The following is an 11361-nucleotide window of genomic DNA, read 5'->3' as shown; positions in this document are numbered from 1 at the left end:
AAATATGCTCTAGGGACAGAGAGATATGCATCCTTTAATGTTGTTTAGCAGTGATCCAGTATATTTATGTCTCTGGTGGGGCCTGTCTGTATTTTGACAGTTCACGGGTGAGGTTGGCTCTGTTAAAATCGCAGAGAATAAATTGAGTCTGGATATTGTTGTTCTGTGTCTGATCTGATCAGCCAGCTGTTGCTGTGCTCATACACGCTTGTGGAGGAATATAAACACTCACAAGAATCAAAGAGGAAAACTCCCATGGCGAGTACAGTTGATAAAGAGCGCTTCCAAATTAGGACAGCACATCCTCTTTAATGTTGTTAAATCTGTACACCAATTTTCATTGATGTTAAAGCATGTTCCACCACCATCATTTGCTCGTTTCCGCAATGTGATCCGCTCTGAACAGCAGATGTAATGTATATGTATGTCATTGTTAAATCTTTATTATACAGATATCATGAATAACTAGAAATGTAATCCAAATCCATTGGACAAAATGTGTGGGGACTCCTGTTTGTTTTGGTACATCTTTAAAAGCTTATCTTTATTTTTATACCTTAAAAAGCAATTGATGTAGATAATTTGTCTAATCTTGAATTGTATGTCATTTAAGAATGAGAAAGTAGTATGGAACAATGTTTAGTTAATCTTGGCCGCTTTTTGAAGCAGAGTCTACAACAGAAACATATTCGTCGAAATGAAATTGCGGGAGATGTCTAAACCAATTAAAAGTTCGCAAACATGACGTAAACGGGTAAAGTTTTCATTGATTGGCTCACTGTTACCATGGCAGCACAGTCACGGACGTTACATCCAGGATAATCATGGAGGAACACGCAACGCTGTATTCTGGCTAAATAAAATCAAATCTCGCACAAAATTAGCGATATGCTGTTTTAATATGGGTTTTCGCTATCATATTTTTTTTTACTAAGCCGAAACTCCTTAGTAAAAATCCTTAAAAAATAATGTGCTAACTGCCTTTAGCTGATGATAACCTATGGGCAAGATACATAGTTATATCAACGGAAGTATCGATAAACACATACTTTTGTCGTTTTGTGCTTGATTTATAAAGTTTTTATTCGCTTTATGGCAACATTTGTTATGTATAAACATGTTTAAAAGATGTAAAGAACCACATTCAGTGACAGTTTTAAGAAAAGATGTTTAAATGTATTTTTGGCATCAGTGTGGATGATGATGATTGTCTTATGTGTGCACATGGAACCTGGACCGTCGGAATGTGAACCCAAAGTGGCATCATAGATGCAACCACGCCTGTCATGTGTCTGTGATTCCATCCCTTGCACCCGTCTGTAGTTGCTGGATTACACACACAAACACACACACACACACACACATATATGAACACTGTGGTCCTAATAATGTGCCCGACGTGGTCTTCTGCTGTTGTAGCCCATCTGCCTCAAGATTTGACGTGTTGTGCATTCTGAAATTCGATTCTGCTCACTACAATTGTACAGAGTGGTTACCTGAGTTTCCATAGCCTTTCTGTCAGCTCGAACCAGTCTGGTCATTCTCTGTTGACCTCTCTCATCAGCAAGGCGTTTCAGTCTGCAGAACTGCCACTCCCTGGATGTTTTTTGTTTTTGGCCCCATTCTGAGTAAACTCTAGAAACTGTTGTGCATAAAAATGCCAGGAGATTCTTATTATTCTGATTGATTCTCATGAAATTCTCATCACAATGATTAAGTAATGAAAATTATCCTGTCCAGGCACATTTTTTGTTTTGTTACTAAAATTAGCATAAAACAAAGTTATTTTTATATAGAAATCCTCACTGCCATGGTTCAAACTTAGTTTCATAAGAATCACCCATTTGTATCTTTTAATTTTGAGGTGACCTGCTTGTTCTTGAAAGTATATATTGATTCACCCTAAAACAGAAACGGCTAAGAAAAGATAAATAAGCATCCTGCAAATTTATATTACCATAAGGGGCATTAATCAATGAATAAGGCTTGGGAATCAGTAATTTAAAAGAAATCTCACTCAAGGGCAGTTTTGGGTGTAATCCATTTACAAAGTAATTAGTTACTGTAATGTTATTACATTTAAGTAAAAAGTACTGTAGGGTCTTAAATTCTTATAATCAGATTACAGTTAATTAAATTAATTTAAAGCATATTATAGGGTCATGGTGAATTCTAATATATTATTTATGTAGAATACATGAATTATGGCCCCATAACGATTAATTGTGAAGGAGAAATGTGAGGTGCTGAATGTATGACTTCTGTGTAACAATGAATAAGGAAAAATATAGATATTATTTTGAATTGTTAAGCAGAAAAGTAACTTAAAAGTAAAGTAATTAGCATTGTGATTAGTTTTTAAATATCGTCTAACGGGGCGGTTAATAAGATTAAGTAAGTAATATTTGACTTGTCGTGTGATCGTAACATGAGTGGACCCTCTCCATATAGAATAAAACAGCTTTTATAAGGTTACTGGAGTCCCTTTTATAGTTATGTTTCAAAATTACTTTTAAAAAGAATATTATTGACCATAATTCTATTTCATTCTAACCGGTAAACATTTGGAAAGAAGGCTGTGGAACGCTGGAACTAGATTAAAAAAATACTGTTTCTGCTCAGAACGAACCTAAATAAAAAACAATCTGTTTTTAGTCCCTGATTTGTTGTGGATTGCGATTTTTAAGTAACTTACCCAACACTGCTCAAGTGGTGTTCTCCAAGTATATTCTTAATGCAATTGTTTTTAACCATCTGCATATGACTGATACATGTGCAGTTATCAGGGATTCATTCATCTCATAATCTGATATATTAATGTATGATATTTGCATGTATGTGTGTATGTAAACTGGGTTCCAGGAGCCCGCAGAGGAGTGTTCACTGTGCTGAGCGCAGGGTCAGGAGGGGGAGTTCTGTTGTGGACTGTTGATGGTGCTCATGTCAAACTCATCTTAAATTCTAAATATGCCTTTGTGAGACAACAATTGCCACAAAGTGGAGAAACAAGCAAAGTGTGTCATAATCTGCTTAGGGCACAAATAGTTTAATAAAATGTATACATATAAAATAAATGAGTTAATTTTTAACTACAATTACATATTTTATAGAATTCCTCATAAGTTCGTAATTCAGTTTTGATCTAATTTAGAAAAGAATGTGAAATATTTTACAGTCATGGCCCCCAATAATTCAACACAATTGTCCCCTCTCCCCGAAGACCAGCGCCCACGATAGGAGTAACCTCACTTGCACTTTCCCGTGGGACATTGACTCATTTTTGGTGCGCTCAAAAAGGCGGCCTGTTGCTCAAACGCTCCTTTAGCAGTGAGACGGTTGCAGCAGTGCCCCCTGCTGGTGAGAGTTTAACATTACGTGCCCCAGCACAATTCTATTTCTCACCACGAGGGGGCCCTATACACTCAGTCCACTTCTCACCCTTCCGTAGGCGAGCTATTCTGTTATTTCTCTCCTCGTGTTAATTGGCTCAAGAGAGTTACTGTAACCTTTATCTTCCTGACTTAAGGAACCTGTTTGTAAGTGTCGGGACAGATGGCCTGGCACACCTACACAGTCTACTTCAGCCTTGTCCCCTGTTGTCTCTACGGGTGTCTTGATTCATATGCATTTGGGGTGAAGTGGTCACCTACACGCCCTCTTTGCTACCCGCACCAGCCGGCTACATGATAGCTTCTTCCCCCAAGCAATCAGACTTTTGAACACTTGATCTATCAGGATCAATAATCAGCACTGCACTTTATTAATCTATAATCTCACACTGGACTGTCAAATATATTCTCCCCAATTCAACTACAGTATATATATTTTATATACCCTCACTTTTTATTGTATGTGTATTCTATATTGTGTGTATTGTTTACTGTACATTGTGTTGTGTAAGTATGTGTACATTTGTTATGTAAATTGTGTTGTGTAAATATGTTGTTTATTCTAAATGGTACTGCTATGTTATTCGGAACTGCACACAAGACTTTCACCTACTGTTGCAGTTGTGTACACAGTAGTGTGACAATAAAGTGATTTGATTTGATTTTGATTTGATTTGCTATGGTTACAGGACAAGGTGAGAGGTTTGTAACCCTTCAACAGGGCACTCAAGAACATTAAAAACATTTTAAATTAATGCACTGTATTCATTAAATTGTATTTAGCCTGATATTGTTTATACTTGACATAAAACACACTGACAACTCTCTCCAGTTATAACCAGTAGCGTTTATTTAAGCACACTGCAGTCCTGTGAGTGATGTTACAGCATACCCTTTCTATAGGTTTCTTTAACAAAGCAAAGCATTTAACAGCTAAAAACAATCACAATAAAATTCAGACAAATCCACTACACTATTGTCAGTGAAGCATGAAGAAGTGTCAGATAAATACGCAAGGTTAAGATTGACAGCAAGATACAGATATTGCTATACTGAGTGATATAGTATTCTCAATTCAGATCCATGCAGTTCGGCCGTGTGTTTTTGTGAGAGGGAAACGCCTCCTGATTGGTTACTGGCAGGCAAGGGGGCGGGGAATCAATTGACGAAGAGTGAGCGGGTGAATTCCACAAAGTCGAAAGCTGACTGGATCTCTCGGCCCTTACCATCCAGGTAGGGCTTCATATGGGAAATGCAGTAGTCAGCTTGTTCCTTCGTAAGGTTCTGTAAAAAAATAGGAACCCATAAATAATGCATTTAAATATGACTTAATTTCCAAACAATGAAAATGGCTCAACTACCTCATGTAGAATAATCGCAAAACATGTCACAACGTAATACGTTGTGGTCGGTGTTGGGTAAGTTACTTTTTCAAAAGTAATCCACTACAAATTACTTATCTGAAATCATAATCAGATTACTTTACTGATTATGTTATAGGAAAAGTAATCCCTTTACTAAGTAACTTTCTAACACTTTTCACAGCCAAGTTTATTTTTCTGTTAAAACAAATTCAAAACAATGTCTATATTTCCGCTTGTTTATTGTCGCACAAACTTCAGCTGTCACAGAAATGTAGACATGCAAATAAACATTTATACAGTCATTATACTAAAGCCAAAATAACCTATTAAATATTGTCTGGATATGTCATATGGATTTACTTTTAAGTATTAGATGTATAAACCAAAAGAAAATTGTATTTCAAATGTATTTGTACAGAGCTTTTCAAAATAAATATTTTTCTAATATATAAAGAAGCATGAAGAATTCAGAGTACAGTAGGCTAACTTCTAAAAAGTAGCTAATACTTCAGTATATTCGTTATTATTTCAGGAGCTCAGGTTTTTCACAAAAAAAGACATTTATACATGTTTAAATTAGAAAATGTTCATTATTTTTTCCCCTAAATGTTTGAATATTTGATTAAAGTCTAGTCTTTTACAGTTGACACTTTTTTGTCCATTTTGCACATTTCATTTACTAAAATTGTCAGAGTAAAACTGAATAAACTTATTGAATATTTAAAGGACATTTTCTTCAAAAGACCAAAACTATGACTAAAACATAAAACTGTAATAATACTGTATTATCTATAAATGATAACCCAAGTAATGTACTTAATACTAATTATCTTTAATAACTGTATTGTCAGTAACTGTAATTTGATTACAAGAGTTTAAAATGTTGTTACACTACTTTTTTTGGACTAAAAAGTAATTTGATTACAGTTACTAATAAGTTTGTGATCAGATTACACCCAATACTGGTCGTGATGAATCATTACATACATTCAATAGCCTGGGAAAAAGAGTTGCGATATGTTGATATATGATTGCATCTGCACAAAGCCCTAATAACTACAGTCCATAGTGTTGTGTTATGTACCTGGTAGAGTTCTTCCTTGGTGACGTAAGGTTTGTTCTCTGCGCTGAGAGCACGGAAAGCGCTCTCAATCTCCTCACTTGACTTCACATTCTCTGTTTCTCGACTGATCATGAAGGCCATGTACTCCTGCAAGGACACGTTGCCATCTCTGAATAAAAAGAAGAGTGAGGTTAGCTCATCAATACAAATTAACGCATATTTCACAAATTCCACAGAAGAGGGACACACTATGGTGTATTCTTCACCTGTTGGGATCCACTATGTCCAGGATGGACTCAAACTCCGGATCTGGTTCTCCTTCTTCTACCATGGGCAGGTCATAACCTAAAGACCGCAGGCAGGACTTGAACTCCTGGTGGTTGAGACGTCCAGATTTTTCTTTGTCGAAGTGCCTGAGAACATAAATATATACAGTTTCACAAACACCATTATGTTTTTTAATGAATATAATTTAGTTTTTCATAAAGAAGATTGACTCACTTGAACATCATGCTGAACTCCTTCAGGGCCTCCTCTGTCACTCCCGTAGTATTTCTAGAGGAGAATCACAAGAACATGTCTGTCAATGTAGTTTGACACAATCAGAATTAAAATGTAAGATGAGCATTTAAATGCTCCCAAATTAACAATACCAATATAGGCTACAGGACATCAGGACTAAGCGATAATGAAAAGATCTAAAAATTCATTATAATAATAATGTTATGAAAACAATCAATTGTTAATCTCACAACAACAGTCTAAAAATCATATAAATATCTTTAAAAAAAAAAAACCTCTCTCATTAAGGACTGGTTTGAGATGTGGCACCTGGCTTGGATCTGTTGTTCCAGATTGTGTTGCATCCTCATGCCCAGCTGGTCAAGTTGGTCCCACTGTTGGGCCAGACCCACCGTGCTGTGTTCTGTGTATTTGTTGTCCAGGATCAGTGCCTCCTCCATGGCTGCTCCCAGGTCCTCAATCTTCTTCAGCTGACTGCGCATGGCACGGATCTCTTGGTGTTTACGCTGCAGAAAAACCCAAAGCGAAAAGACATGAAACACAGCTTCTTACATGTTTGAGTAGTGTCCATAAATCTAAAGAGTGTGTCAGGTTGTTAGCTCACAAAAGGGCTTTTAATGTCCTTTTACCTGCATCCATATAAAAAGTAAAATAATGAGTTAATACTTTGTCTATGAGTCAGTAAATAAAACATATTCTAAACATCTTTTACTATAGTAGAGACCACAGCTAGTTGTCATCTCAGTAACATTAGGATTTTGAGTTAAATTGTTCAAATGTGTTTTCATATTTGTTTAATAGCACACAGTTCACAAAACAATGAAAACTTGCTCATCATTTACTCACTTTCATGCCATCTCAGATTTGTATGATTTTATTTATTCTGCAGAATGCAAAGAGTTTTAGAAGAATATCTCAGCTCTGTAGGTCCATACAATGCAAGTGAATGGTGATCAGGCCTTTAAAGCTTCAAAAAGGAGATACAGAGCTGAAATATTCTCCAAATAATCTTTGTTTGTGTTCAGCAGAAGAAAAAGTCATACACATCTGGGATGGCATGAGACTTTTCATTTTTGGGTGAACTTTAAGGCAAGGGTCATCTATATTGTGAAGGCATATTGCATTTTGATTTGAATGTCATAAATTAACAATTTATTAATTACAATATTTGTTAGCCAAAACCATGTTTATTTTTGTATGTTAACACATTAGTCTTATTTGACTTACAAGGTATGTGGCTATGCAAAAATGGACTTGCACCTACACTGAGAAATATTCACTGGAGTAAAAGAAGTGAAAGCTAGCCCCGGTCACCCCTATGATATAATATACTAGGACATCTGCATATACAATGGATCAGCACTAATACCACAACCATTTAATCAGTTACCTATTCATTGGTCTCAAACTCACCTTAGTGGCCTCTAGCTGGGACTCGAGAGTTCCGGATTCTTCCACCATGCACGACCTGACAATACACAGAACAATGAAACCAGCAGAAGGAGTCCGAGAACACATGGATCATTCACCCAAAAACATATCACTCATTCCAGATGCCAGTCTAGACTGATCCACTCCAACAATTCGCAATATGCCTATTATTAGCCAGAGTGATCATAAGGTCTATATATATGAATAATAACATTAGGATGAACACTACATTGTTTACATTGGTTTAACATAACCTAGTGCTGTAATCCATTTCTCATATCTTTTTGAAGTCCTGAATTTCTTCAGTAGGACTTTCCAACTAATTTGTAATAGATATGAAGTACAAACTACAATCCATCCCAGAATGCAACTACAGTACAAAGTCATGCTAATAAAGCCAACTTATATTCAAGGTAATCCAGACCATGCTTGATTAGGGCTGCTGCCAACAGGGTTAGAAACTGATATATTCATACCACTGCTTAGCATAATTTTAATGTGAATGTGCAGATCTTGCACAGTTTTAAAAGTAAAATGTGCAAAATCAAAGAGCATAAAGTTGGTAAGTAAAAATGTCAATGCACAGCTGTCCAAATTCAGATCAGGAGAAAGAAAACGCCAATCATGGAAATCCTGAACCTGGTGCATGAACATTTTCCCAAAATGAAGAAAAAAAAGAAATGACTGAATCATGGAGGAAAAATATTTTTTAAAGAGATGAAGTGTTCACACTCCTCAACGGTGGTGCCAAATGTAGCCAGGCTTGTTGGATTAAGAAGCTAAAGGGGTTTATCAAAAAAAAAAAAAAAAAAAGCCTTACGCCACATTTGTAGTGAATGTTAGTAATGGGGGATTGATCAGACTCAAGTGCATGAGCAGAAAACCCAAAGAGTGAGGGGTAAAAAGGCCAATCAGAGGAAAAAAGGGAAAAGACCTTCCAGAAAGATCATCATCGACTTCATACTGATAGACACGGATTACCCTCCGATAAGCTATGCTATTCAGAGACGGGGAAGGAAGGGAATGGAAAAAAAAAAAAGTGTGAAAAAACAGAAAAGAATACATCTGGAAATATAGACAAAAACATACAATAAAAGCAATGAATAGTGAGATCGCGAGTACTTTTTGATGACCCAAAAAAATGAAACCCTAAATAAATTTGAACCAAATGACTGGCCTATTCTGACGTTAAACTACCAAGTCCCACCTTTATGTTACACCAAAAGGTGTTTCAATCATAAATATCCCTAGACAACCAATTGCTGACAAGAAAATGCCATTAAACAATTCAATTCACCTCAATAAGACATCATACATACATACATACATACACACAAACACAGTAAAATAGAAAAATTGTGATATTAACCCATCCAGAAGGTATGTCCTGATTAGACATATGATCCAAAGCATCATGGTAGCAGCGAGAAGGGGAATGGGGAAAGAGAAATAAGGGAGGGAGAGAAAGAAAGAAACAGTTAACACATTGAGCAGTGACATCAATGCCACATCTCAACACTCACATGACAGCACATGTGAACAGAAGTAGAGCAGCGCAAAGCTCTTCTGCAGCATATCAAACCTATGACAGGGAGTGTAGTCAGGTTTAAATTGTGTGATCAATAGGGATGGGTATTGATACAGATTCTTGATTCCGATTCACAACTCTCGATTCCAATCGATATCAATTCAAATGGGTATATTTCATTTATAATGTCCCTTTTGCTTACATATGAAAGAAATTCTCTCCCAGCTAATGCTGTTAATTATAGAAGTGACCTTCTTAATACAAAATATAAATTTTACTTGTTATATTTGATTAGCTTTTCATCATTTTGGTCACATTTTAGCTTTTAAAAATGAACAAATCCATGTATTCAATCAATAAATATGATAATATATTGCATGTATTATTATTATTATTTTTTTTACATGATTATAGTTTAATAACATAATTTGTTTTCAAAATTTCAGGTTGCCTTGCATACTGTGACCAGGTGTTTGCTATTTGATTAATTAACTGCTACTTAAAAATGTACCTGTGACTTTGTCTGTTACACACACCCTGACGAAGGCTTTTAGCCGCAACGCGTAGGTGTATCTGTCACCAATTTTATTGATAAAGCCATGATTTAATAAAGGCTTTTTAACTTTTTTTCTACACAAATCGAGTACCTTGGATTCATTTGTTTTTAGCTTAATTATCCCAAGCAACCAAAGAGCATGAGATTTTACACCCTATGCAGCACTTCTTTTGCAATCTTTGCTGTGATAACATAATTTGTATTATTTAGAGGTTAAAAACAGGTACTGTCTCTTTAAAAAAAAAGCACATCTACAAATTAGAACTGGAATGGCTTTATCTCATCTATCCTACATGTGATTAAAATATAAGAACAGAAATGATATTAAAAGAGACATTCAATTTAATGGATTGTGTGGATTTTGTCTTTGGACACACATTACACGGATGCATTTTTACTCTCAACACGCAGTGAAAGGATCTCGCTTCAGAATAGTCCACCACTATACTACACAATTACTGGTAAGTGAAATCTAAAAATTTAACAGCCAGTTGCCAAACATATTGTAGCGTTTACAACAGTTTACTGGTGTGTCCGTGTGGTCAGGAGGCTGACAAAATAATTAACTTGCTTTTTTGAACATTTATTCTAAACTCAAGCATCAAACAAATACCCAGGATCGGAGTGCCGAACACAACAAAACTGGTTTCTCTTCCTCTCCTTCCCTCCTCCCCCCTCTTACCTCCTTCTCTCTAAGGCACCCCTCCCCCCAACATAATAGGAACGTAATATTGTGAGTGATGTCTGCACAGTTTAATGAAGAGTGTGTGTGTGTGTGTGTGTGGAGATGGGTCGCTACAATATACATTTTAGTCGTATAGCACAAAATTTGATTGCAAATGCAAGTGATTTCCTCTCATTGTAGTAGACGGTTGTGCATAGTGTAAAAGATCGATCTTGGGATTTAAGAATCAATATTGATTTTGAGATCGTTCAAACAAAGATCGCAATGCATCAGAAATTCAATATGTTTACCCATCCCAATGATCAATGTAAAAACCTTCACCCAAACAGACAATAGAACACATCACAGCAAAGCATGCAATGATTTAAAGACTATAGGCACAAAACGGTCTATGAAACAAATGAAAATGGGCATATAAGAAAGTTACATGGTGATCATGAAAGCTTTATCAATTTTATCAATAAAGCTTTATTTATGTGTGATGTCATGCAATAGAATTAGATGTGTTGCATGCAGTGATTTTACACTTAACATGCTTAAACTATAATGCAACTAAGAGAAAAACACTGCACTCTAAATAGTGCATGCTAGTGCCCTGTACCTGGTCTCCTGCAGCCATTGGTGGAAAGCATTAGCATGTTGGGCAAACTCCTGTCTAAGTTTATCGTTCTCTTCCTGTCTCCTCTGCTCCTTCTGTAGCTCCAGCTCTCGCTCCTGAAAGGCAAAGGACACAAAGCAATGATACTAGAGCCTAAACTAAATATGAACATAAGTTTCTAAATTATATCTAGATATCTCCAGAGCATGGAAGCTAACTGATAAA

General features: G+C 36.0%; 1 protein-coding gene and 1 pseudogene across 10 annotated transcripts in view; one reads left to right on the top strand and one right to left on the bottom strand.

Moving 5' to 3' along the window:
- The first annotated feature begins 2849 nt into the window (after positions 1–2849).
- On the top strand, positions 2850–3687 carry LOC127627357 (cytoplasmic dynein 2 intermediate chain 2-like; annotated as a pseudogene).
- Positions 3688–4216: 529 nt separating this feature from the next.
- The window catches only part of LOC127627434 (spectrin alpha chain, non-erythrocytic 1), a 51149-nt gene continuing 44004 nt past the window's right edge, over positions 4217–11361 (bottom strand). For 5 of the 10 annotated variants that reach the window (XM_052103791.1, XM_052103793.1, XM_052103794.1 and 2 more), the window contains 9 exons: positions 11140–11252; positions 9139–9156; positions 8704–8766; positions 7752–7806; positions 6648–6844; positions 6318–6371; positions 6083–6229; positions 5838–5985; positions 4217–4673 (listed from right to left, as the gene is read on the bottom strand). In XM_052103791.1, coding sequence (XP_051959751.1) covers positions 4548–4673; positions 5838–5985; positions 6083–6229; positions 6318–6371; positions 6648–6844; positions 7752–7806; positions 8704–8766; positions 9139–9156; positions 11140–11252 — 921 coding nt within the window. In that variant the 3' untranslated portion in view covers positions 4217–4547. The remainder of the gene's footprint in view (positions 4674–5837; positions 5986–6082; positions 6230–6317; positions 6372–6647; positions 6845–7751; positions 7807–8703; positions 8767–9138; positions 9157–11139; positions 11253–11361) is intronic. The other 5 variants (XM_052103796.1, XM_052103797.1, XM_052103800.1 and 2 more) reach the window with 2 other exon arrangements.

The sequence above is a fragment of the Xyrauchen texanus genome, chromosome 34, assembly GCF_025860055.1.
Source record: "Xyrauchen texanus isolate HMW12.3.18 chromosome 34, RBS_HiC_50CHRs, whole genome shotgun sequence".
In the NCBI taxonomy this organism is placed as follows: domain Eukaryota; kingdom Metazoa; phylum Chordata; class Actinopteri; order Cypriniformes; family Catostomidae; genus Xyrauchen; species Xyrauchen texanus.
The sequence above is the reverse complement of the archived record's forward strand: the minus strand, read 5'-3'. Positions and strand labels throughout refer to the sequence as shown.